General features: G+C 39.7%; 1 protein-coding gene across 3 annotated transcripts in view; it reads right to left on the bottom strand.

Moving 5' to 3' along the window:
• RFX4 (regulatory factor X4) overlaps positions 1–25178 on the bottom strand; it is a 141021-nt gene that overhangs the window by 94766 nt on the left and 21077 nt on the right. For 2 of the 3 annotated variants that reach the window (XM_073213785.1, XM_037007098.2), the window contains exons 2-3: positions 21127–21213; positions 3809–3869 (exon numbers count right to left, since the gene is read on the bottom strand). In XM_073213785.1, coding sequence (XP_073069886.1) covers positions 3809–3869; positions 21127–21213 — 148 coding nt within the window. Of the gene's footprint in view, positions 1–3808; positions 3870–21126; positions 21214–21838; positions 21881–25178 lie in introns of those variants that run through there. The other variant, XM_073213786.1, reaches the window with a different exon arrangement.

Below are 25178 nucleotides of genomic sequence, written 5' to 3'. Positions count from 1 at the left end.
GATGTTATTTGGGCCTTTGTTTGTAATGAGATTTGGACACAACCTAAGTGTTCATCAGGAGGAAAGTGGTGAAATTAAGTTCTGCTATTGTCTGACATGAAATCCTGTGCAGCAGTTAAAACGAGGTTGTTCTTTATGGACTAAGATGGGCATTGCTTCAGGACAGCCTGGTGAGGAGGGAAGCAAGATGTGGATCCAGACAGTGTGACAGAATGTGGAGCAGCATTTTTAGTGTGATTTGGCTGCATTCTTTTCCTATAGGAAAAACTATTAAATAAAAAATCACAGCTCAGAAATTTCTATCGCTATATATGCATATGAGTACATAAAGATAGAGAGATAGATACACTTACACTCCTGACCAGTAACAGGGCTGCTCTGGAAGGGGAGGCAGGAACTAGAATGAAGAATGGACTTTAGACTTATCTATAATGTTTTAGTTTTTAAACAAGGAAGTGTCACTTGTATAAATAAAATAAAATAGAAACAAAATATGTATTTATTGAATTTGTTGTATCTTGCCTTTTCCTAAAAAGCTAACCAAAGAAAAAGAAAAAGGAGAACATTAGACAGAGAGACTAAAAAGTACATAAACTTTACATTTAGCTCTGAACTCCCTGGTAACCAGTGCAAATTATGTAACTCCTTCTTATAAGATGGAGGGTACATCCAGTTCCTTTTGAGAGACAAGGGTTCATACTGAAACTATATTCTAAAAGAATTTGCTCGTGTGGAACTTTATATAGGAGATCACACGTCCTCCACACGGTTTTAAGAATGACTGTTCCTAATTAAGTTGAGAGAAATGTCCTCCTTTGTCTTTCCTTCTGTTTACAGGCCCTCTTCCCCTTTATTGCTCCACTCCTCACTCCATGTGCTCTACACGGGCTGCCTTCAGCAGCTCCTTGAACAAGCCCAGCCTGCCCCCCATCCTAGAGCAGTGTGTGCTATGCTGCGTGCCCAGGTTACGCTTCAGGACTGAAGTGTCCTTCCCTACGGCTGGAGGGCTGGTTGCTGAGGCGGAAGCCTTCCCGGGCACTTGTCCTCAGCAGACTGTGAAGGGAACTAACTGCCTTGCCGAAAGTTACACCCTCTCCCAGGGGGCAGGCTGCATCCAGTGATGGAAAAGGTAGGGGATAAAGGCCTGTCTAGAGTCTGGTCATCTCTGAAGGGCTGGCCTAGCTTCAGAACTCCCTGTGGTAACTGTTGAAGCCTCCTCAAAGCCTGGCACCCGCTCTGCCTACTCCAGTGTCCCTCACACCCCCACGGTGTCCACGCTGGGTGCATGTCCAAATAAGCCACCTGCATGCCACACCTCTGCTCAGGTGGCTCTAGGAAAGCCTGACCTACGACAGTGCGACAGAAGCTGCTCCCTCTGCCTAGAACCTTCCCCGTGGATTTTCACACCGTCATGCTCTCAGTGAGGACTTCCTGTCGTACAAATATCCTAATAAACGTAACTTCTTCAAAAAAGCTTTCCCTCACTACTCAACCTAACAGAGCCTTGGAGACACTATCACATCAGCCAAGTCTCATTTTCTGCACAGCACATGTCATCATCCAATACATTCCTTCCTTCTTTACCATTATCATTAAAAAAATTTTTTATTACCCATTTTCCCTCTCATCAGCCTCCATTCGGTCTATCTTATCCACCACTGCACTGTCAGAGCCTAGAAAATAGCAGGTGCTCACTAAACATTCCTTCAATTAATGACTGAAATTCTATCCTAAAACATAAAGGGAAATGGACAGCAATTTGACGTTCTTTGAACAACTTGTTGCCTTTTGACAAATATGAGATGAACATTCACAAATTTTCAAATCTGATTTGGCCTTGAAAGCAGTTTTGTGAAAAAAGAGAAAAGAAAAAAAAAAATCCCCAGCCTGACTTTGTGAATTGGAAGATGAATGATCTTCCAATGCTCTTCTGGAATGATCTATGTGATTCTTTATAGAAAAACAGGTTTTTGTATAGAATTAGGTACAGTAGAAGGAGAACTCACTGCGCATACGTCAAGAAGGACAGAAGCCCTGCTTCAGGATGCCCCTGTGGGACTCGGAAGGAAGGGGTGCGCTGAGCGATTGCCGGGGGCTGTTCAAACACTCCTTCCCTCTTGACCACCACCGCTATCCTTACTTTGTTGGTGAGTAGACAGAGACCCAGAGAGGTTAAGGACCTTGTTCAAGGTTATACATCTGGGGAGTGGCAGAGCCAGGAGTTAATTTCTGGCCGTCTACTTGAGAGACTGCGCTGTGTACAGCCTTGCTGTTGCCAGGCAGAATGTCAGAGAATCACAGAAAAATAGACATGAAGAAGATGATTTTCTTCTAGTTCCTTTCCAATGTTTTATTCTGACATATACAACATAACATGTTCAGTCATTAAAGTCAGAGAGAGTGTTGATTCTTTGCATTTCAAGAAGACCCCATGCCCCAAATCCTTTACACTGATGCCTCATTTGATGTCTTGGCATCATGGGAATTTGTGTGGCCATAATTTGGAGGGAAGGGTGCAGAGGAAGAGTTGACCAGGGGAGGTGACCAGAATTTTAAATGAAGTGAAAAGAAGAAAATGTAATGAGGAAAAGAATATAGGGACAAAATGAGGGAAACAAGCTAAAAGTCTGGAAATAGAGCTCTTGCAAACAACCTTCACTCTCCTGGTAGCAAATCAAGCTAACTGCTGAGACTCTTGTTAGAGAAGATTGAGTTACATTCCTGGATGCATTCTCCCGATGTTGTTTTCCCCTCACCTGTGCACGGGTTAGTCAAGTGAATCTAAAAAGATTTGCTCAGTAAGGCCCATATGCTTACTTTTCTCATCTATTCTTTTCTCCATCCTTCATGATTCTTCTCTTCCTTTCTTCCAAAGCATGGGCTTTGCGGGCAAAGACCCAAAGATTCCTGCCTTTGCCACCTTGCGGCTCTATGTATATTCAGACAAATGATTTAACTGATGAAACTTTATTTTCCTTATCTGTAAAATGGGCATAACAATACCAACCTCACAGAATTGTGAGAATGAAATGAGGCCCGTAAACAAAGTGCTAGCATGGAGGCTCACACACAATAGATTTTAGTTGCTTTTCCTACTTCTCTCTCCCTGCCCCTCCTTCCTTAATTCCTTCAGCTTTGCTGGGCTGCATTGCTTGGAGAATAATAGCCCTTAACCGATAAGCTCTTCGGAGGGGTGAATCTCATCACACAGGTCTGGTCTCAAAGCTACAATGTAATTCCTAAGTGAAGCCAGTTTTGAGGAGAATTTGCCTATAAATACTGAACATGCCTGCAACTGCTTAAAGATCATCATTAACTAGGACATCAAGTGTAAGAGGTCCAACTATTAAAGAAAAAGCCACTCAAGCAGATAATTTTTGTTAATGTTCTTAATGTTAAAACAATTGTAGTACAGTTGCAATTGATTATTAATTCATTAAGGGCTCACTGATGGGGTGAACAGACCTATGTTTCTATAATTTGCTACAACATTATTAGTTGTAAGAGTGGATTCTATTAAAATCAATTAATAACATCCATGTGGAATCCAGTTCTTGCCAGTGTTTTGATGAGGAAAAACAAAATCTACCCCCAATTAAAATAAATAAGAAAATTCGAATCTCCAGGCTAGACCTAGGTTAAGCCATTTTACACACAGTTGCAAATTAAACTGATTGCATGTGGGCTATTGGATGTCAAGTTATCATGACAATGTCAAAATACCCAAGTGATAGCCTATCCTATCGGTAGGAAGATATGGTTACAGGAGCTTCCCATCAAGAGAGAACTTGCTAAAAATGGAACTTACCATTGCAGAGTAGCAGGAGTGGAGTGGGGCTTGGATGCTCTATTATTTTCTTTTTCCTCATCTGTTCAAGGGAAAAAAAGAGGAGCTAATTTCAGTAAGAAAAAGTAAAAGGCCTCTCCGTTCTCCCAAGTTTCAAAAGATTGTTTCCCTCAAATGTCAGTGCTTCGAGAGCGCTGATATTTTGGCTTTTCCATCATGTTAGATTGATTCTTTTGTCAGGAAAAATGGGAGAACTGACTTTTACAGAAAACTCTTAACCAGTTTGCATTTTTTATTTGAAGAGCTGTCTCCCTTCATCACTGAATATGACTGCATTCTCCCAGCTTCCTATTTTCTCAGCTGAAGCTGGCATTTGCCTTGATAAGTTTGGGCCATAAGAACACCCTGACCTGACTCAACATTTGCTTTTTGTAACCCCAGTGGCACAGGCAGTTGGTGTAAGGTAGGGAGAGAGTGCAAGTGTTTAGGACAATCAGATTAGCAATACAATAGAACAAGGGTCAGCAAACTTTCTCTGTAAAGGGCCAAATAATAAATATTTTAGAGTTTGGGTGCAAGAGGCAAAATCAAGAATATTATGTAGTATTTAAAGTAAACAAGAGAAAAAAAATTCTACAAAACTTCTATTGGCAAAATTCAAAATATAACAACAGTGAGTATAATTTTTGTAATACAAGTCTATGAATGAGAAGAACAAAATCATATTGGGATAGCAGGCAATGTTCTTAACTGGGCTTCAGAGTTCACATTCCGTATCATCAAATGGATTACAAATACTCATCTATAAAAACCAATTTTTAGCTTACAGTCCTGTGAAAACAGGTACCAGCCTAGATGGACTGCAGAGTTCTAGTTTGCTGACTCTGCAATACTGCAATCTGAGCAACAGACCAGTCTTTGCATCTAAGAACTGCTCAAAAATTTTATCATGGATTAACTGAGAAATACATATAATTAGTCTCATCCAATTCCTAGTGAAAACTATTGATAGAAATAGTCAACATAAAATAAAATAAAAATTTCTTGATCCACAAAATTTGACCCAAGAAGACTGGTATAAATAACATTCTCAAATGCAAATTAATAACGTCAAAGCCTACAAGTATAATCAAATAAGAACATGTGAAATAGTTAAAGAAATAAATCTGTGATAGAAAATTTATATGGAAAGGAATTTGTACCCATAGAACATACCACATCAAATATTTTGTTGAATAAATTAGTTTAATATAGTTGTGTTCAGAAAATATTTTCTTGATGAAAGTAGATCAATATCGGTATAATTATGATTCAAATGTTTGCTTATAAACACTGCAGCATAGGCTAAAGGGGGAAGTAAATAAAAATCCGATATATAAGGCAAAAAAACCCGACTGTAGCCTCCACTTAGTCAACAACTGTACATACCTCCTCCTTAATAAACAGAACTCCAACTTAGAGAGGACCGTGTGTTCAGGAAGGGTGATCCCTTCTCAATTCCTAGAGAGGTGAATGTTGATTGACTTAGATCTATCATGGTAGTTTTATGTCATCTAGCCACTGATGGGGTAGGTGGGGCATGACATAGTGTGGGCCTATCAGACTAAAGGAGAAGCTCTCTGCGGGCTTCTGTGAAAGATATTTTTACCTAATAAAAAGGAATGGAGGCCTTGATATTTAACTTCCAGCCTTCAAAACTATGAAAAAATGTTGTTTTATGCAAAATGAAGTGAATGAATGAATGAATGAATGAATCAATCAATCAATCAATCAATCAATCAATTGATCAATCAACAGAGGAGAGACTCTGGCCTGTCCTGCTTTTAAACATGGCCTAGAGGACACAATAACTGGAATGAAGCCCACAATAACACTGGGAAAGAGCAGCTTGGGGATAAAGTCAATGCCAATATAGGCAGAGAGGAAAGGGGAGCAGCCTGGGGGTTCTGAATGTCATGGTGTGCCTCTGATTAACCAACCTTAAAAATAGCTGCCTATTAAGATGTCAGATTCAAAAAGACATATGCACCCCTATGTTTACTGCAGCACTATTTACAATAGCCAAGAAATGGAAGCAACCTAAGTGTCCATCGGTAGATGAATGGATAAAGATGTGGTACATATACACAATGGAATATTATTCAGCCATAAGAAAGAAACAAATCCTACCATTTGCAACAACATGGATGGAGCTACTAGAGGGTATTATGCTCAGTGAAATAAATCAGGCAGAGAAAGGCAAATACCAAATGATTTTTCTCATTTGTGGAGTATAACAACAAACCAAAACTGAAGGAACAAAATAGCAGCAGACTCACAGACTCCAAGAAGGGACTAGCGGTTACCAAAGGGGAGGGGTGGGGAGGGTGGGTGGGGAGAGAGGGAGAAGGGGATTGAGGGGTATTATGATTAGTTCACATGGTGTGAGGGGGTGGTCACGGGGAAGACAGTGTAGCACAGAGAAGGCACATAGTGACTCTGTGGCATCTTACTACACTGATGGACAGTGACTGCAATGGGGTATGGGAGGGACTCAATAATAAAGGTGAATGTAACAATCACATAGTTTTGCTTGTGAAACCTTCATAAGGGTATATATCAATGATACCTTAATAATAATAATATAAAAAGCTGCCTATTTGTTTTGTGAGATGATAAAATGTCCTTAGTTAATAAGATTTCTTTTCATTGGACATTCTCTTCCCTGCCACCAAAACCATCCTAAATGATACACTCAGACTAAATGTTCTCAAGACAAAATGTCCCAATACATCATAGGCTCAACCTGTTCATGCTGCTTTGTCAACCTGGAGATCCTTCCGTTTCTCATTCTTTATAGCCTAGAATGAATGACACCACCTCTCTGAAGTCTTCCCTGATACTCTCCATGTCAGGAATCATTGATCCTGATTTATCTCCCCCCATCACCTGACTCTCTGTTGAACAGTTTAGCCACCTGGGTCATTATTTCCGATCATCTCTCTGACCTGACTGTCCTACTTAAGAAGGCAGGGATGGTGTCTTAGGCCTCTTTGTGTTCCCTCCCACCAGTGCCTTATAAGTGGCACTCAGTGACTCTGCCTTCCACACATATCTTAAACAATCTTAAAAACAAAATAGCACAATAAGGAGCATGAACATAAGAATGTAGGTATATAGACACAAGAACAATACTCACCCTCAGTTGTTCACAAAGAAATGAAAAGAAGGTAACAATGAGGCACAACTTTACATCTCTGAGAGTAGCAAACGTTTTGAATAATGATAATCCCAATGCTGGTGTCTAAATGGTACTTCTCTGTTAACTGGTAACGGTTTTGGTAAGCAATTTGGCAATAATATTGAGAACCTCCTAAAATGTCTGGTCACTTGACCCCATGACCCAACTCCTAGAAATTATACTAAGCAAATAATCAAAAAGAAAGAACTGTCTTAAAGAACATAATCATTTTTTTTAAACAAGCAGAAGTATACAAACAACCTAAATATACTTCTGCCTAGCTTATGCCAGAACATGATTAACATTTCCCTTCCCCCTAGAATGGGCAGGGATTTTTTTTCTCCCCATTTCTTTAAGTTTCAGCATTTCAGCTAAGCTGGACTAGATATCAAAAGACCTATGTTCTAGAGCCAATTCTAAAACTTACTGGCCATGACTGAGCAAACCACTCAACCTCTGAGCTCCATTTTTCTTCATTTATATAAATGGCCATTTTATAGGGCCATTGAAAGGATCCTATTAATTAATCAACAAATATTCATTGACTACCTAATTTATGCCAGCTAGACACTGCGAATAAAAAAATAAGCTCTTGTCCTTGAGTCTAGTTAAAGAAGGAGAAAGACAAACAATGAAGAGAGAGGCCGAGTTCAGTAGGAAGTGATAAATGCCATGATGTGGGTGAGCAACCATGAGCCTGCCAGCTCAGACTGCGTGAAAAGCAGGACCTGCCTGAGGAGGCTTCCTGGAAGAAGCGGTAAGTGAGCTGAGCTCTGGAGTGGGAGACTCCAGAGGATGGGAACTGGGTGACAGTGAAGGTGGGATGAAGTCAGGGGGTAGGGTGGAGAAGGAGAGGGACAAAGACACGAGGACCCGAAGGGCTATCACCTTGGGTGTGGCGGAGGGGAGCAAGGCCGCTGGAGAGCTGCCGACAATCTAGCAACTCTATTCAAGCTCCAAGACAGTGTCTTGCTTCTAAACTGAGGATAATAATAATAATAATGCCTACCTTGCAAGGTTGATGGGAGGACTAGGTGAAATGAAGGTAACAGAGGCTAGGAGTTCACAACGTCAGGTGCAGGAGTCATGTGGCCACGGCTGCCCCTGACTGCTCTGGCTGCCCAGGAAGCCCTGCAGCCTCTGCTCAGCCACAGCTCCTGCAGGAAGCAGGCAAGGGGGACTGCCTCTCTACTCAGGACGATTTACAGGGGCCAGGACAGCCACAGAGACGGGGACCCTGCCAGGCAAACACACCCCAGGGGACATCACAGCTCCACCTAGGAGGTAGCATTTGAGCCAGGCCGTGAAGAGATGGTCAGGATTTTAAAAATAACTGTTTTCTGTTTGCAAAAGTAGTACATGTTCACTTTTTTAAATCTGGAAAATAGAGAGAAAGCAGAAATCTCTGGAAATCCAAGCCCCTCTCAGCAGAGAGAACTATTGTTAATTTTTCTCCTATTGACCTGTGGTGTGTTTTCAGCGTTCTCTTCCGCACCCAAGCACACCCACCTCTAACTTAGGGCAAGTGAGGGCCACGCAGTACATACTGGCTTGTAGCCTGTCTCCTTCACCTTCACGAGCACAGTTGGAGTTTAAGAAGAGGACACTGAGTGTGGGGCGCGCTCCAGAGGGAGGAAGCGGCCTGAGGAAAGGCCTGGAAAAGGTAACCTGGGGCCCAGGGCAACAGGCAAGCGGTCCGTTTGGCTGTAGGCAGGGAAGTTCCTTGTTCTGGGATTCTATCAGAGTATCCCACTCGGGGGTTACCTGTCTCTACCATGTCAGATCTTTTTCCCAAATAAATTTTGTTATTTGGTCCATTTCTGATACTAATGAATGGAAAGAGAACTGGCTTCAAGGGCAGGCAGACGGGTTTGAATTCCAGCTTTGCCCCCAACTCTGCATTATCTTGAGCAGTCATTTGACTCATCCAAGCCTGAGGATCCTTCCCCAAAACATGAGAATCATTACTTATATCACAAGGATGGTTTGAAGATTATATACAACAATATGTGTGAAAACTAGATGCATTTGAAAAAGCTTATCATAACAATAACACAGCACTCATCAGCCAAGTACTTAAGCTAGGCACTGTGCATTGCTTCTCATAAGCTATTTCATTTTATTCCTCCCCATGGTGCTAGGAAGAAGTTTTATATCCCTGTTGTGTACATAAGGAAACCAAGCTTTGGTGAGTCTGAATAACATGCATGAGGCTGTGCAGCAGGTAAGTGGAGACTGGACCTCACTGGGCACATGGTATATGGAGGCTAATGATTGTATTTAGACTAGAACTAACTGGTCTACCCCGGGGCCAGCATGGCCCATCCGGCTCAGTCATCAAACAGGCACCTTCCATCTTTGCAGGCCCTTTTCTAGACCACTAATGACTTCGGCCCAGGGTCTGAATGCCCAGCCTCTTTCCCCCAAAGTGGGTGTGTGTCACACCAGGACTGACCCTCCTATCTGAGAGCTCTTGACTCTGATTCACCTGAAGTGCTGGTTACTCATTCACTCATTCATCAAATATATACTGAGTGCCTACTATGTTCCAGCCCTGGCCAGGGGCTAAAGGATGAGGGGGAAAAAAGTATATGTCCTCTGCTCTTAATCTTAAGCTCAGAGTCAAATTATTGGTTAATAAAATAGAAGTCTTGGGCAAGCGCCGGGAAAGGCAAGTCCGTAATGCTACGGCAGCACCAAGTGTGGGATGCAAGCCCAGCTGTGGGATATTCAGGAGGAGCGGGAGCCATCCTGGTGGTGAGAACAGGAGGGCGCATTTCAGGTAGAGGGAAACAGCCTTTGTTGACAGAAACTTTAGGAAATGGTCCTGCCAAATACCTTTTCATTTTAACAGGCAAAACAGCCTCAGACCAAACAAGATTCCTCCCATAAAGGGGAATTTCAGAGCAGCAAGATTCCTAGAGCCACTCACAGCACACGCTGCCCGGCTCACCCCGCCAGAGCCAGAGAGCGGCTGTCTGCTTAACGACCTCCCAGGCCGATGCTGCCGCGTCTCCTCCCGGCCACTCTGTTCTGCTCCCATTTTGCAATTCCTAACACACGCAGAGAATCTTGGCCCCACTCCTGGTGTTGGGCAGCTCTGTTCTCCTCTCTGAATCTATCTCCCAGTATAAACTCTGGGGCAAATTTCCAGGCTGAAATCCTGGCTCCACCACTTGCTAGCTGTGTGACCCTGAACAACCTTTTGGTCCCTTAGTTTCATTATCCATAAAATAAGGGTAATAAGAGCACTAAGCACAAATTGTGAGGATTAACTGAACTACTTCTGACCCAAGGGGCATGCTATCTAAGTGTCCTCTGTTACTATAATAGCTGTCACTCCTCTGAAGTGTGTTGTGCTCCCCGACTTGTCCATAGCACTGCTCCGCAAGCCAAACATCCGGGACGGGGTTATCGGCTCTCCGCCCTGTGCTTCCACAGCACCCTGGCTGGTCCCTAAGCGGAGCCCTCCTTGCAGGGCATGGTCACTGCTCACTGACCAGCGTGTCTGCCTTGCTAGTTTGCAAGCTCTGCAGGGTAGACCATTGTGGCTCCAGTACACACACATGGACAGGGGCTCAAGAAGTATATGTGGAATGAATGACTAAGACAATATACCACGATTAAATGCTGAGACTACCCATATGATTTCAGTAAGCACATAAAGTAACAACACTACCAGAGAGCCTTTATCAAGGGCTTACAATTTGCCAGGTGTGGTGCAATGCTCTTTGCTTTATTGTGTTTAATTTTCGCACCTGCCTAAGACAGTGAATGAATGGTTTTACACGTGTGAAATATCAAATACAACGCTTGATGTATGTTTAGTGATTAATCAATATTTGGTCTGATTTTTAATATTATCCCCTTTTACAGAGGAAGAAACTGAGGCTCAGAGAAGTGAAGCAATTTGTCTGGGGTCACACAGGTAGTGGAGAACCCAGAAGGGGGGTCCAGTATAGTTGACATCCAAACCTACCTGAGCCCAAACCTTTATGAGCCTCACTCTCTCTTCCAACCTTTAGTACTGGACTAAAGATTTTAGGGAACCTATTATCTGCCTAATTATTCCCTTTTGGCCTCTATGCTGATTGAATTCATAGTATTTGGGAAACCTGTTCTAGAATATTTCCTGCCTGAAGCCAGTGTGGCAGAGTATAATATTAAAGGAGAAGGTTTCTAAATTAATTACTTTTTTCAAATCCCGGGAAAGGTTCAAGTTTGTGCAAGTCTCTGGTTTCACTTCAAAGTTCTAATTGTATTTCCTTTCATTATACTAACCTGGCTGCACCTGCCCAGACCTCACCTGTTGGGAACATGAGGCTGCCAAACATTTCATTTCCCCTTATCTGCCTCCTTCCCAGCCACTGCAAAGGGCACCAGCTGATGATCTGGGTGCCTGGACTCAAGCCTTTGGCAGTAGGCATCAGCATCTGGCAGCACACCCTCCTCCCCGTGGGAACAGGGCTAAGTCCCAAACAAAACTGTGATGTTGGCAGCAGCGCTCTGAGGGGGCCCCACACCTGCTTCCTTTCACCTCCTCTCTGTGAATTCCTTCATAACCTTGGAGTAGGAAAGGGCCTTTCTAACTTTGATACAAAACCCCAAAGCCATAAAAGAAAATGTTGATCAATTTTGCTCCATCTGTATGGAATCCAAAGCATCTATATGGAAAAAATCACAGACTATGTAGAAAGATAGCACCACTGGGAGAATGGCAATCACCCCCCAGACAAGGCTCCCCACCACAGAGAGCTCTAATAAAACCCAAAGGAAAAGGAACAAGAACCAGGAAAAAGAAATTGGCAAAGCACGTGACACACAGTTGATGGGAAAAATACAAATGCTCTTGATATGTGAAAAGATGATTAATCTCAATGAGCGAAAATGAAAGCTGCACTAAAATACCATTTGTCACTTATCAGACTGGCAAAAATTCAGCCATGAGCACACAACACTGCCATGAAGCTGTGGAAAACAGGTACCCTACTACCTTGCAGGGGAGTGTGAAATGGTGCCTCCCCATCTGGAAGGTCATTTGTCAGATCTACAAGATCCTGTGTGCCCTTTATCCAGGAACCCCAAGTCTGAGAACAGATCCTAACGCTACACCTGTACATGTAGGAAATGACCACACATGAGGTTATTCATTAGCGCTTATCTGTAACAGCAAAGGTTTGGACATACTGCCCAGTGCTCAATTGGTTAACTAAATTATGATACATGCTCACAGTGGAATACTACACAGCTGTGAAAAAGAACATGAAAAGACCGAGGACGCACCCTAAGTTCTTACTGATATGGAACACCCCAGGGTTATTAAGTGAGGAAAGCAAGTCACAGCATGATGCACATGGGGTGCTACATTTTTGTGTAAGAAAGTGGCAAAAAAGGTCATATATTTGAATTTCGATTTGCGTAAAGAAGTAAAATACTGGAAGAAAACATAATTAACACCAGTAATACTGGAGAAATATGCAGTAAATGAATAAAAGTGCTTGCCTCTTGGAACTGAGATGGGAGGAGAGGGATGGGACAAAGACGTCTCAGGGAGTACTTTTTAAAGCACTTTAATTATTAAACTATATGAATGTATTATCTATTCAAAAACACTCTAATTAAACTTGAACAAACTGAAAGACCCTATTGGAGAGGGGGCATCTGAAGGAAGAATCTATTAAAGGGTTAAGTCCTGGAGTACCAAAAACTGAAAGCAAATTACAAGAGCTCATAATCTGGCATGTCTTTACAAGTCTGTTTTCTAATATCCATTTACTTAATACACACTTACCAAGCAGCTACTATATACCAGGCCCTACACAATAAGTGTTAGTGAGACACAGTCAATCAGACATGCTCCCTTCTACTTGGGGAGGATGGCCCATGGAGGAACTGAGTGGATGTGCAGGCGCCCAAGCAGAGTGTCCATCTATTGGACTGGTGAGACTACAGTCAAAGTTTGGGGATGACAAAGTGGCTAAGATCTAAGAAACAACTTTCAAGAGAGAAGAGAAACCACAGAGAAGGAGACAAACACACCTGCATTCAAATTCTTCACAAAACTTTAGCCTATTCCTAAGCCACACACAGTAAGAAACCAAAAACTGAGAAGACATCAGCTTACAGGCCAAAGAGCTGATCACTGATTAGTTGGGGAGTCAGAAGTTGGAGTTCAAGTTAGATCAAGGCAGAAGGGACTTGGTAAATAGCCAGTGCTTCCAGCTGTAGCTAAAAAGGCTATGAACTACGAGTAAAGACCACATCCTTGTAGTAAGCACAAAACTGAAATAGACTAGACTTAACCAAGGCCTAGCATACTCAAGGAAGACCTGCTGGTTCTCTATCTGCCTGCTAGAACAAAATTTAACACTGCTTGAAGGAAGTTAACATAATTCATTCAAAGCTTCTCCAACTTTGTGTCCAAAATATCTAGCATTAAATAAAAAACCATAAGGCACACTGAAAAACAGGACCCAAACCAAACCAAACCAAACCAAAACCCCTGAAATTCAAGAGAAAAAAAGAGAACAGAAGTAGATTCAGAGAAGGCTCAGACATTAGAGGTATACAACAGGAATTTTAAAAAACTATGTTAAGGAAAAAGATGGTCAAAATAGAGGAAATAGAGGAAACAGAAGAAAAACGGAGAATATCAACTGAGATTTGTTGAGAGATTTGTTGAATATCAACGTAGACTTGTTGATGTCTCCCATAAAAGAAAAAGTGCAATGTCTGAAATTAAGATCACTTGGATAGGCTTAACACCACACTGGACATGATAGAAAATGGGATTTGAGAACTGAAAAGCACGTCAATAGGAAACACCAGACTGAGGTATGAAGAGAGAAAAATGGACAAACTAGAGCAGAGCATAAGAAATACATGCAGTACAGTCAAAAGGTTTAATAGTCATGTAACTGGAGTCCCAAAAGGAGATAAAGGAGTGAATGGGGCAGAAAAAATATTTGAGAAGACTTGGTCAAGAATTTTTATATATTTGATGAAAGACAACCCACAGAGTCAAGAAGCTCAGTGAACCCCAAGAAGAAAAAGTACAAGAAAATCACACCTATGTACATAACAGTCAAACTGCTGAAAACTAAAGACAAAGAAAAAAATCTTAATGGCAATCAGAGACAAAAAGACACAATGCATTCAAAGCAGTAAAAATAAATCTGATGACTTATGACTTAACTGTTTAGAAGCCAGAAGACAATGGAACAAAAACTTAAAAATGTTAAAAAGGGGGGAATTAATCTTAGCAGTCTAGAATTCTATATCCAGCAAGAATGTCTTTCAAAAATATAGGTGAAATAAAGATGTTTTTCATGATCTATAAGACACTGCACTATCCAAAAATATTAAAAATGTTTCTTTGGGTTGAATAAATGTGATCCCAAATGGAAGCATAGACTTGTTGACAGGCATAAAGAGCCCTGAAAAGGGTAAATATGTGAATAAATATAAATAAATATTGAATATTTAAAACAATAATAATGATGTGTGGTACTTATGGAAATGTTGTATGGGAAATAAAATACATTAAAACAATAGCAAAGAGATAAATGAAGTTAAACTATGAGCAAGTTCATGCCCTGTGCTTGAAGTGGAGAAGGAGTAAAGTGAACTAGACCTAAGGGAAGGATGCATGTTTTAATACCTAAGATAACCACTCTGAAAGAATATATAACTGCAAAGCTAGCAGAGGAAAACATAAAGAAATGTTAAACCACATCAACCCTCCTAAAAAAGCTAAAAGGGGGGAATGAATGACTAAAGACGGGAGAAATCAAAATTAAATAGTAACTTTGTTGATTTAAGTCCAACAATGTAAGCAACTACATTAAATTTAAATGATCTAAATACTCTAATTGAATATAAAGATTATCAGACTGGATTTTTAAAAACTATTTTAGAATCCTTAATATTGAATTCAGAAAGGTTGAAAATAAAAAAATAAGCTATACGAATACCAACTTGATCCTACTGATCTCTACAGAGCATTCGTTCTATCCGTTATCTGTAGAACACACATTCTTTACAAGTATGCATGGGCATCTGCCAAAATCAACCATTTGTGAGGACAAAAAGCAATTCTTAATAATTTCAAACATTAAAATCCTACAAAATATATTCTCTGACCGCAGTGAAATTACAATAGAAACCAGTAACAGAAAGACAACTAGAAAATAACAAAATGCTTGGAAATTAAGCAATAGATTTCTAAATAAAGCAGGTAAGAGAAGAAATCACAATAGGAATAAGAAAATAAGTTTAACAGAGTGATAATGAAAGTATGACATCAGAAAAATTATGAGTGAAGCTGAGCAGTGCTTAGAGGAAAATTTATAACATTAAATGCCTATCTTAGAAAAGGTTGAAAATCAACTATTTAAGTGGCTGCCTGAAAAGCTAGAGAAAGACAAAAAATTAAACTTAAAGAAGGTAGAAGGAAGGAAACAATAGATAAGAGCAGAAATAAATGAAATAAAAGAAGACATAAATTGAGAAAATCAACAAACCCAAAAGTTGGATCTTTGGAAAGACTAGTTGATAAACTGTGGCAAGACTGATTAAAAAACACAGAATTGCCAATACCAGAAATGAAAGTGGACATCACTAAATGGTAAAAGCATGACAAAAAAATACTAATGGTAAAGTTTAAATAACATCATGAAAATAAATTTGAAAATTCAGGCAAAATGAATTCCTTAAAAGTAACAATTTGCTAAAAGTAACACGAAATAGAAAAATATGAATAATATTACTATTTAAAAAATTGAATCCATCATTAAAAATTTTTTCCAAACCCAGAGGACTTCACATTGAATCATTCCTAATTCTTAAGAAGTAAATAATGTCAATCTTACACAAACTCTTCAGAAGAAATGAAAAAGAAGAAACTTCCCATCTTTTCTTACATAAACCTGTATAAACATGACACAAAAACCTGACAAGGACATTGTAAGAAAGGAAAATCATAAGCTAATAAAGTCTCATGAGTATAGATAACAAAATTCTTAATAAAATAGTAGTCAATCTAACCTAAAAAAGATAATTCTTCTGACCAAGTGCAGTTTATTCCGGGAATGCAAGGTCGGTTTAACGTTTAAAAATCAATCAATGTAATTCACAACATTAATAGAATAAAGGACAAAACAAATGATCATCTCAAAAGATGCAGAAAAACACTTGATCAGTTCAAAACCCATACAAGAAAAATCACTCAGCAAACCAGGGATTTGATAATGAGTAAATACAAAAAATCCACAACAAACATCATACTCAATGGTGAAACACTAATGTTTTTCTCCCTTAGGTTGGGAATAAGACAAGGATGTTTACTATTGTTACTTCAGCTCAATATTGCACTAGAAGTCCCAGTCAGTGCACTAACACATAGAAAGAAAAATATAAAGACTATAAAAGAAGATAAAAAATTACCATCATTCTCATTTTAAAAAACCCAAACTCATAATTAAAAGTGAATTTAGCAAAGTGAATGGAGACTTTTTCATTATCTAAAAAGTCAATTACATTTTCATATGTCAGCAACTAATAACCATTAGAAAAATATTTTAAATAATACTACTTATAATAATACTAAAAAATATCAGTTACCTGGAAATAACGCTAATGAAAGATGTACAAAATCTCTACACTGAAATCTACTGAGAGAAATTAAAGGCCATTTAATACACAGAGGTAATACCACATACATGGATTGGAAATTTGATGTTGGTAAGATGTCAGTTCTTCTCAAATTTATTGTAGATTCAGTGTGATCCCAGTCAAAATCCTGGAAGGTTTTTTTGTGTGTGTGTGCATGTGTGCATGTGAAAATTGACAGGCTGGTTCTAAAATATGTGTGGAAATGTTAAGAACTTAAATGAACCAAAACACTCTTGAAGAAGAAATATCTTATGCCAGCAGATATCACAACTAATTATAAAGGTGAAGTAATAAGGTGACCCAAAAATAGATAGCCAATGGTTCAGAATAAAGGTCAAGACATAGAAGCACATAACACGATCTGCTCATTCATGATCAGTGGGTAAAGGATATTCTTTTTGACAAAAGGTGCTCTATCAGTCAAAAATTAAAAATAAAAAAAGAACTATGACTCCTCCTTCACTTTGTATATAAAAGTTCCAGATAGATTGCTGATATAAAAGTAAAAGGTAGAATTTCTTCTAGATAACAATGCGAAAATTAGCTTAATGACCTTGACGTAGGCAAAGATTTCTCATAGGAAACAAAAATCACTAACTATAAAAGGAAAACATTGATAGACCACATTTATTAGAACTAAGAACTTCCATGCATTGATAGATACCACTAAGAGAATGAAAGGCAGACCACCAATTAAGAGATGTTTGCAGTACTTTCTTCTCCTATTGTCTCCTATTTGAAATATAAAAACAATTCTTACAAATCATTAAGGAAAAGATAAAACAGCACAATTAAAAAAAAAACTGACAGGCAAAATACCTGAACAGGTAGTTCACAAAAGAGGATATCCACAGAATCAGAGCACCAATCCTTCTCAAACTCTTCCAAAAAATGGAAAAGGATGGAACACTACCAAACTCATTCTATTAAGCAAGCATTGCCCTGTTACCAAACTCAGACAAATACACTACAAGAAAAGAAAACTACAGATTAATATCCTTTATGAATATTGAAATTATTATGAAAATTCTCAGCAAATACTAGCAAACAGAATTCAACAATGTGTTAAAAGGGTTATATACCATGACTAGGTGGAGTTTTTTATACTTGAGTGCAAGGATGGGTCAACATACAAAAATCAATCAATGTAATATACCATATTAACAAAATACCCACATTATCATCTTAGTTGATGCAGAAAAAGCATTTGACAAAATTCAACACTTTCATGACAAAAACAATTGTAAAACAGGAATAGAAGAAAACCTCAACATAAGAAAAACCTATATGAGCTATTCACAGCAAATACACTCAATGGTGAAAGACTGAAAGCTTTTTCTCTAAGATCATAAGTAAGACAAGGATGCTCACTTTTGCCAAATCTATTCAATATAGTGCTGGAGGCCCAATCAGAGCAATTGGACAAGATTACACACACCCACAAGCAAAACTGCTAGAATAAATTCAGCAAAGTTGCAAGATACAATTCAACACATGGAAATCAGTTACATTCTTTATACTAACAATGAGCAATCCAAAAAGAAGTTGAGAAAACAATTCTATTTACAATAACAAAAGGAATAAAATACTTAAGAATAAACTTAACCAAGGAAGCAAAAGACTTGTACACTCAAAACCATAGAGTTGCTGAAAGAAATTACAAATGACAACAATAAATGGAAAGACATCTTGTGTTCATGGATTGGAAAACTTAATATTTTTAAGATGTTATTACTATGCAAAGTGACCCACAGATTCAATGTAACCCCTATCAAAATCCTACCATTTTTTTGCAGAAATTGAAAAAATCCATCCTAAAATTCACATGGACTCTAAAAGGACTCTGCATAGTCAAAACAGTTCTGAAAAACAATTAAATTTTGGAGGTCTCACATCACCTGATTTCAAAACTTAGTACAAAGCTACAATTATCAAAATAGTGTGATACTGGCATACAGACAGACATATAGGCCAACATAAGAGAATAGAGAGCCCAAAATAAACCTTTGCATTTATGGTTAAGGATTTTTGACAAGGGTGTCAAGACCATGTAGTGGAGAAAAGAAAGTCTTTTCAACAGATGGTGTTGGGAAAACTGGATATCCACATGCAAAAGAATGAATGTGGACCATATACAAAAATTAACTCAAAATGGATCAAAGACCTAAACATAAGAGATAAAATTATAAAACTCTTGGAAGGAAAACATAGACAAAACCTTCATGATACTGGTTTTGGTAATATACCAGAAGCATGACTAACCAAAGAAAATTGATAAACTGGACTACATAAAAATTAAAAATATCTGTGCATCAGAGAACACAATCAACAGAGTGAAGGGCAACCTATGAAATGGAAGAAAATACTTGCATATCATATATCTGATAGGGGGTAATATGCAGAATATATACATAACTCCCATAATTCAACAACAAAAAAATAAACAATTCAAATAAAAATGAGCAAGAGACTTGAATAGACATTTCTCCAAAGATATACAAATGATCAATGCACATGAAAAGAGCTCAACATAAGTAATCATTAGGAAAATACACATCAAAATCACAAAATAGTACTTTACACCCTTTAGGATGGCTATTATTAAAAAAAATGGATTGGCAAGGATGTAACTGGTGCAGCTGTTACGGAACACAGTATGGCAGTTCCTCAAAATACTAAACAAAGGATTACCATATGATCCAACACTTCCACTTCTAGGTATATACTCAAAAGAATTGAAAACAGGAACTCGAACAGATATTTGTACACCCAAGTTCATAGCAGCATTTTTTTACAGTAGCCAAAAGGTAGAAACAACTCAGATGTCCATCAATGGAAGAATGGATAAACAGAATGTGATATATACATACAATGGAATGTCATTCAGCCTTAAAAAGAAAGAAAATTTTGACACATGCTACAACATGAATGAACCTTGAATATATTATGCTAAGTGCAGTAAGCCAGTCACACAAGGACAAATGCTGGGTGATTCCACTTACATGAGATATTGAGATGAATCAAATTAATCAAGGCAGGAAGTAGAATAGTAGTTGCCAGGGACTGGGGCAGGGGCAATAGGAAGTTATTGTTTAATGGGTACAGAGTTTCAGTTTGGAAAGATGAAAAAGGTTCTGGAGATGGATGGTGGTGATGGCTGCACAAAGGAAAATGTACTAGGTACTACTGAACTGCTCCTTAAAATGATAAATTTTATGTTAGTATATTTTACCACAATAAAATAATACTAAAAAAAGAATGTTCAGGGATGCTTAAGAAATAATTGGAAACTAGAAACCACTTAAATAGCCATCAACATTTAAGTAGAAACATAAGATGTGAGATATGTGGAATACTATGCAGCCATGGAAAAGAAAAAGACTACTGCTATGAACAGCACCACTGATGGGTGTCACAGACATTATGTTAGGTGGAAAAAGTCTACATACAAAAGAATACAGAGTCTATGAGTCTATTTACATGTTTCAAAACTAGGCAAAACCAAACTACAGTGATAAAAACTCAGGACAGTAGTTATTGACAAGGATGAGACCTGTGGGAGCCTCCCCGGGTGCTAGAAATGTTCTCTCTCTTCTCTGGGTGGTGGTGACACAGAGGATACAAGATATGCATCAAACTATTCACATAAGATTCGTGTACTTTATGTTTGATTTATCTCAGTTTTACAGAATGAAGCAAAATAGTGTTGATGGAATGACAAAGAGATAAGGGACTCTGAAAGGGACTTGGGAATGAAGCCTGTCAGTATACTAACACCCCCCATGAGGATTATGGAGTGGGTGGTCGCTGGCCCATTCTTTGAGAAAACTGCACTAAGGAGATGTACTTTACAAACCAAGGGAGAAAGACACACTGTCCCTGATGGAAATGACATTTATAATAAGCTCCCCCCTTTTTTAGTGCTTAAGGGACAAATACAAGTTCCAAGTGACCTTTGCTCTTATCACAAGTCATCCAGAAGCCCAGTCATAACTCAGGGAAAGGTGTGAAAACAGCAATTTATATCTTCCTATTAACATCAATTCTCTAGTACAAAGTCCAGGAGAAGTTTTTACTTTCAAACAGCAAGGAGATTCGTCACTCTAAAACAATCTCATGACACCCTACTTTAAACCCACATCTACAGTGTGACATGGAGAATAGCCTTTTCTATTCAGGATTGACATTTGCCCAACTGTAATAGGGTCTTTGGGGGCTCAGATAATATGAATGTGTAAACAGCAAGTGTTTGCCACGGCCTTGGTTTCCACATCCACCTGACTGGGTAGCACTCCCTACTGCAGAATATTATAGGGAGAGCCTAGGCTATTTCATCAGTGGCCAGAGAGTCTCTCATTTCAGGTGACTTGCCCAAATTTAGCATTCTAGAAGCACTATTCCTGGCTTTGTCTAGGACTTCATGGAAGAACGAGTTGTAAGCACTTACTTTCATCATTAGAAACATTCCCCAGAGATGTGTGGCTGGAATAACGTTTGTTTTCACTTTCGTTGAGACATCTTTCAATCCAGCTCTCTGGGGACAAAAAAAGAAAGAAAATCACAGAATTGCTGCTGGTGTTTGTGAAGAGACAGGAACACCATAAACACATTACATTTAAATGCCCATCCAGTTTATCTGAGATCTGTCCTGACTGGAATTGGATTTTATATAAAGCTCCACATGTACCATTGCTGAAGAGGCTTTGCTGACTAGTTTAGAGGCAAATGGTAATTGAAGCCCCACTTGAGTATTTCTTGGTCAAATTCTAATCCTGGAGTATGCATATCCCAATAGCACCAACTAAGGATTATCTTTTTTTGCAAAGAAGATATTCCAGTGAAGTAGTTTGTAAAACAAAATCCGGTCAACTGAATCACTGATGGTCATTTGTAGATGTGTAAATTAGCAGCAGAACACTTTCTTTGAAAGAAGAGAGAAAAAAAACATGAAACCCTGAAGGCTCTGGCTGAAGTAGAGAAAGAGGGCAGGAAACCTTGCAGCTCACCTCCCTTTACCCAGTGGTCCCTGAAGGGGATCTTTCAAGCACAGACCAAAAGCTGCTGCAGGAAGAGATATCAAGAGCTCTCTGTTAGCGATGTAGTATTTTAAAATTACAAAAAAAAGGTTTTTAAAATCTAATTCCAAAATAAATACATACCAGTGTACTTCCCACAATGTAGCATAATGCTGATTCCTTCCACTACATCATCCACTATTCATTCATGCAACATCAGCTAAGTACAGTCAGTTCTACTATAATGCCTATTTTTAAAATAAGAATGTGTTCCAATGCAGGTAATATATAGGGAATGATTTGAATATTGAGCAGACTTGTGTTTGCTTTTGGATTTCTTTTATAAGAGCCACCAGGTAATGCAGAAGACTGCACACAGCTTTCTGAGCCCGAGAGGAATATGCAAAATTCATATGTACTCACATCCCAAACATCTACCAGCTATACTTCACAGTGTGTATTATGAGCCATACTTGCATTCTACCACTTCACAATAACTCCAAGCTGCAGTCCTTCTGACATCTACTTCCAAACACTTCAGGTCTTTTCCAAGGTGAAGTGCCATACTTATTGTATTTCTTTATCTCAGCCTTCTAATAGGTGCAAAACTGTGCTATCATTTTTATTAGGCTTTTTAAAAAAAATGTATCTCTGAGAAGGTTTTTGAATGTTGGCCTCTAGCTTGTTTTCCAATAACCTTTGTGGGTTTCATTGCATAATTTTGCAGGGTGGTGATTTTTAGGAATGCATACGTGGTGTTAGAGCAGAACAGAGCATACCGCTGGCTGTGTGCTTTCTGACTGCTTTTGCAGTCTCCCATTGCCGACTTTATGATATGGGAGCTAGCATTTATTGAACTCCTGTTTTAACACGCCAGGCCCTTGGCACATATTATCTCATAGTGTTCAACAATTCTCAGAAGTAAAGATTTTGATCTCCATTTTTCCTAGAAAGCAGCTGAAGCTTAGAGAGATGACTATGACTCCTCATAATTCAAAGAGCTGAAGAAAAGCTCATTAGTTAACACCTTAGGTGTTACATAGCAGATCATAAAAAGAAGACCCGCTGACTGCCGACAAGAAAGTGGTGTAGACGGGGAAGCAAATGCAAACAGCAGGGAGAAATGTTAGGTTTTGTTTTGTATTTTATGTCTCAACAAATTGCTCTTTTAAAAGCTGCTTCCAAAATTGTAAATAAGTATGGGGAAAACACCCACTGGAAGGAACAAGAGCCAGCTTGTTAAGAGGATATGGAAATCTGGTATTTCTGAGGAAACACTGAGCAGCAGAGAAATTCAAAACGTTAAATGCTACCCTTTCCAGATCTCAAAGGCACAGCGTAGAAACAAATGGATCGTAACATTTTCAAAGCTTTGATGGCACAAGGCAAATATGTGTCATCACATCTTATCCGAAATTGCATCTGGATACAAATCTCCAGGATTCTTTTCTGGACTCTCCAGAATGTCTCCTCTCAGATTCTAATCCCTTCAAGTCTTGGCACATCTTTCCAAGCAACAGTCATGGCTGACTTGGAATGGCATTTACTAAAATTTGCAGCCCCTTCCTCCGCCAAACCATACCACCTACAGCAATTTCTGTTGGTCTGGGCCAACCCCTGGTCTTCCTAGCAAGGCATGCACATCTAGTTAATCTTTCAGGCATGTGTGCACACACAGTCATGCATACACTCCCTCCCTTTCAACAGAAACAGGGAACTAAGAGAAATACTCTCCCTCTCCCCGATTTGTCTGTGCCAGGATCAGCCTTGTTAAAACTGTGGAGTCTTTAGAAGGGCCTATTCTTGCAGGTCAGAACCCCCAGTGATTGGTGGGACACTCTCTGAAGAACTCACAGTAACATTCTGGAGAGGAGCTGGCTCGAAACACCACACGGGCCAAGAGTGCAACACCTGCCCACGAGAGTGCAAGTCACGGAGGAACTTCCCTGAAGGCTATACCTCCCCTCCATACTGCCCCCTCCCAACACCGGAGAGACAAAAGCAAGGTCACCAACAGGAAGAGAGGACTACAAGTGCCTTGAAAAAAAGGACAGGCATCTCACCAAGTAACATTTTCTCCCACCCACTGCACCCACTCACGTCTCTCTGACCCCATGACCTAGGCCTGTAGCCACTCTGCTCCCCACTCGGCTCCCTGGGGCAACACAGAGTGACTGGTCTCTCTTGCACATGGCAGATCTAAGAACACAACCATCATGTCTCCGTTTTTCTGGCCAGGGTACCCCACATAAATGTCAGCTTTTTCTTGGAAGAAACGGTTCCCACTTTTTTGCCGTCCTTGTTCACTTGCTTCTGGCTGTGTGAATCCACGGCCACTTGGACGTGGGGCACCCAGGATGCACTCTGAGGGTGCAGACCATGGTCCGAGCGGAACCATCACTGCTGCTGCTCTGGCCACTTGGAGTTTTCAGAACAGTCATTCCAGACTGCATGGATGCAACACTCGGATGAAATATCTAAACAGGCCATGGGCCTCAGGTCCACAGTGCTCTTTGACTTCTGCCTTCTTCCTTAGCGAGGCCCTCAACAGCAGCATCTGCAACCCATGTCGCTAAGTCAGGTTGCTCCATATGATTAGAAGGCCACCATATATTGTGCCCTTATGGGCCAGGCATTGTGCTAATGCACCACATATACCACCATAATCCTCATGACGACCCTATGAGGTAGGTGCTATTAATACGTACCTTTTAGAGAGAAGAAAACTAAGGCTCAGAAAGATTAGGTGACTTGCCCAAAGTCACCCAGCTAGTAAGCGGCAGGTCCAGCCTTCCAACTCAGGTCATAACCAAAATGTTTTTCCCAGTGTGAACTGAGCTCTCTTCCTATGGTGCGTGTGGTCTCCAGGACACAGCGCCAGTACCGCAGTGCTTCTCACAGTCTGCCCTGCATTCAGACTTTTCACTGAAACTCTACTTCCATAGTATAATTTTTGCTAAATTGAATGTTTGCCAGCCTTTGTTACACACAGCAGGCTCTTCAGTTTAGAACTTAAACATCTTAAGAATGAAGCCCCTTTTATTCTCTTTCTTTTGACAATCCACTAGTACCTGTATAAAGATTTTCCTGTAATCTGGCCTCAGTAAATGTTATGTTATTGACACACGTGCTATACAAGGATGCACAACATATAGATAGATACGTGCACATATCTATAGAATTTCCTAGTCCTTTTCTTTTTTGCCACGTAAGACATGAAAAAGTACAACACATCCAAGGCAATTTTCCCAAATAAAAAGCAAAATTCAACCAACATTTATTTTGTACCCTCCAGATAAAAGAAAGCTGCAGCAAAGGGAAGCTGTGGGTGACAGAGACATGAACAAGGCTGGCTTCTGCCCTCTAGTTGCCATCTAGAGAGCAAGGCAGGTGCGACTCCCCAACTCCTGAGTGCAGGGACCCTGTCATTTTTGTTCCCCTAGTGAGTGACAGTGTGCCTGGCCCGAACAATAAATGTGTGTTG

Source organism: Manis javanica, chromosome 10 (genome assembly GCF_040802235.1).
Source record: "Manis javanica isolate MJ-LG chromosome 10, MJ_LKY, whole genome shotgun sequence".
NCBI lineage: Eukaryota > Metazoa > Chordata > Mammalia > Pholidota > Manidae > Manis > Manis javanica.
The sequence above is the reverse complement of the archived record's forward strand: the minus strand, read 5'-3'. Positions and strand labels throughout refer to the sequence as shown.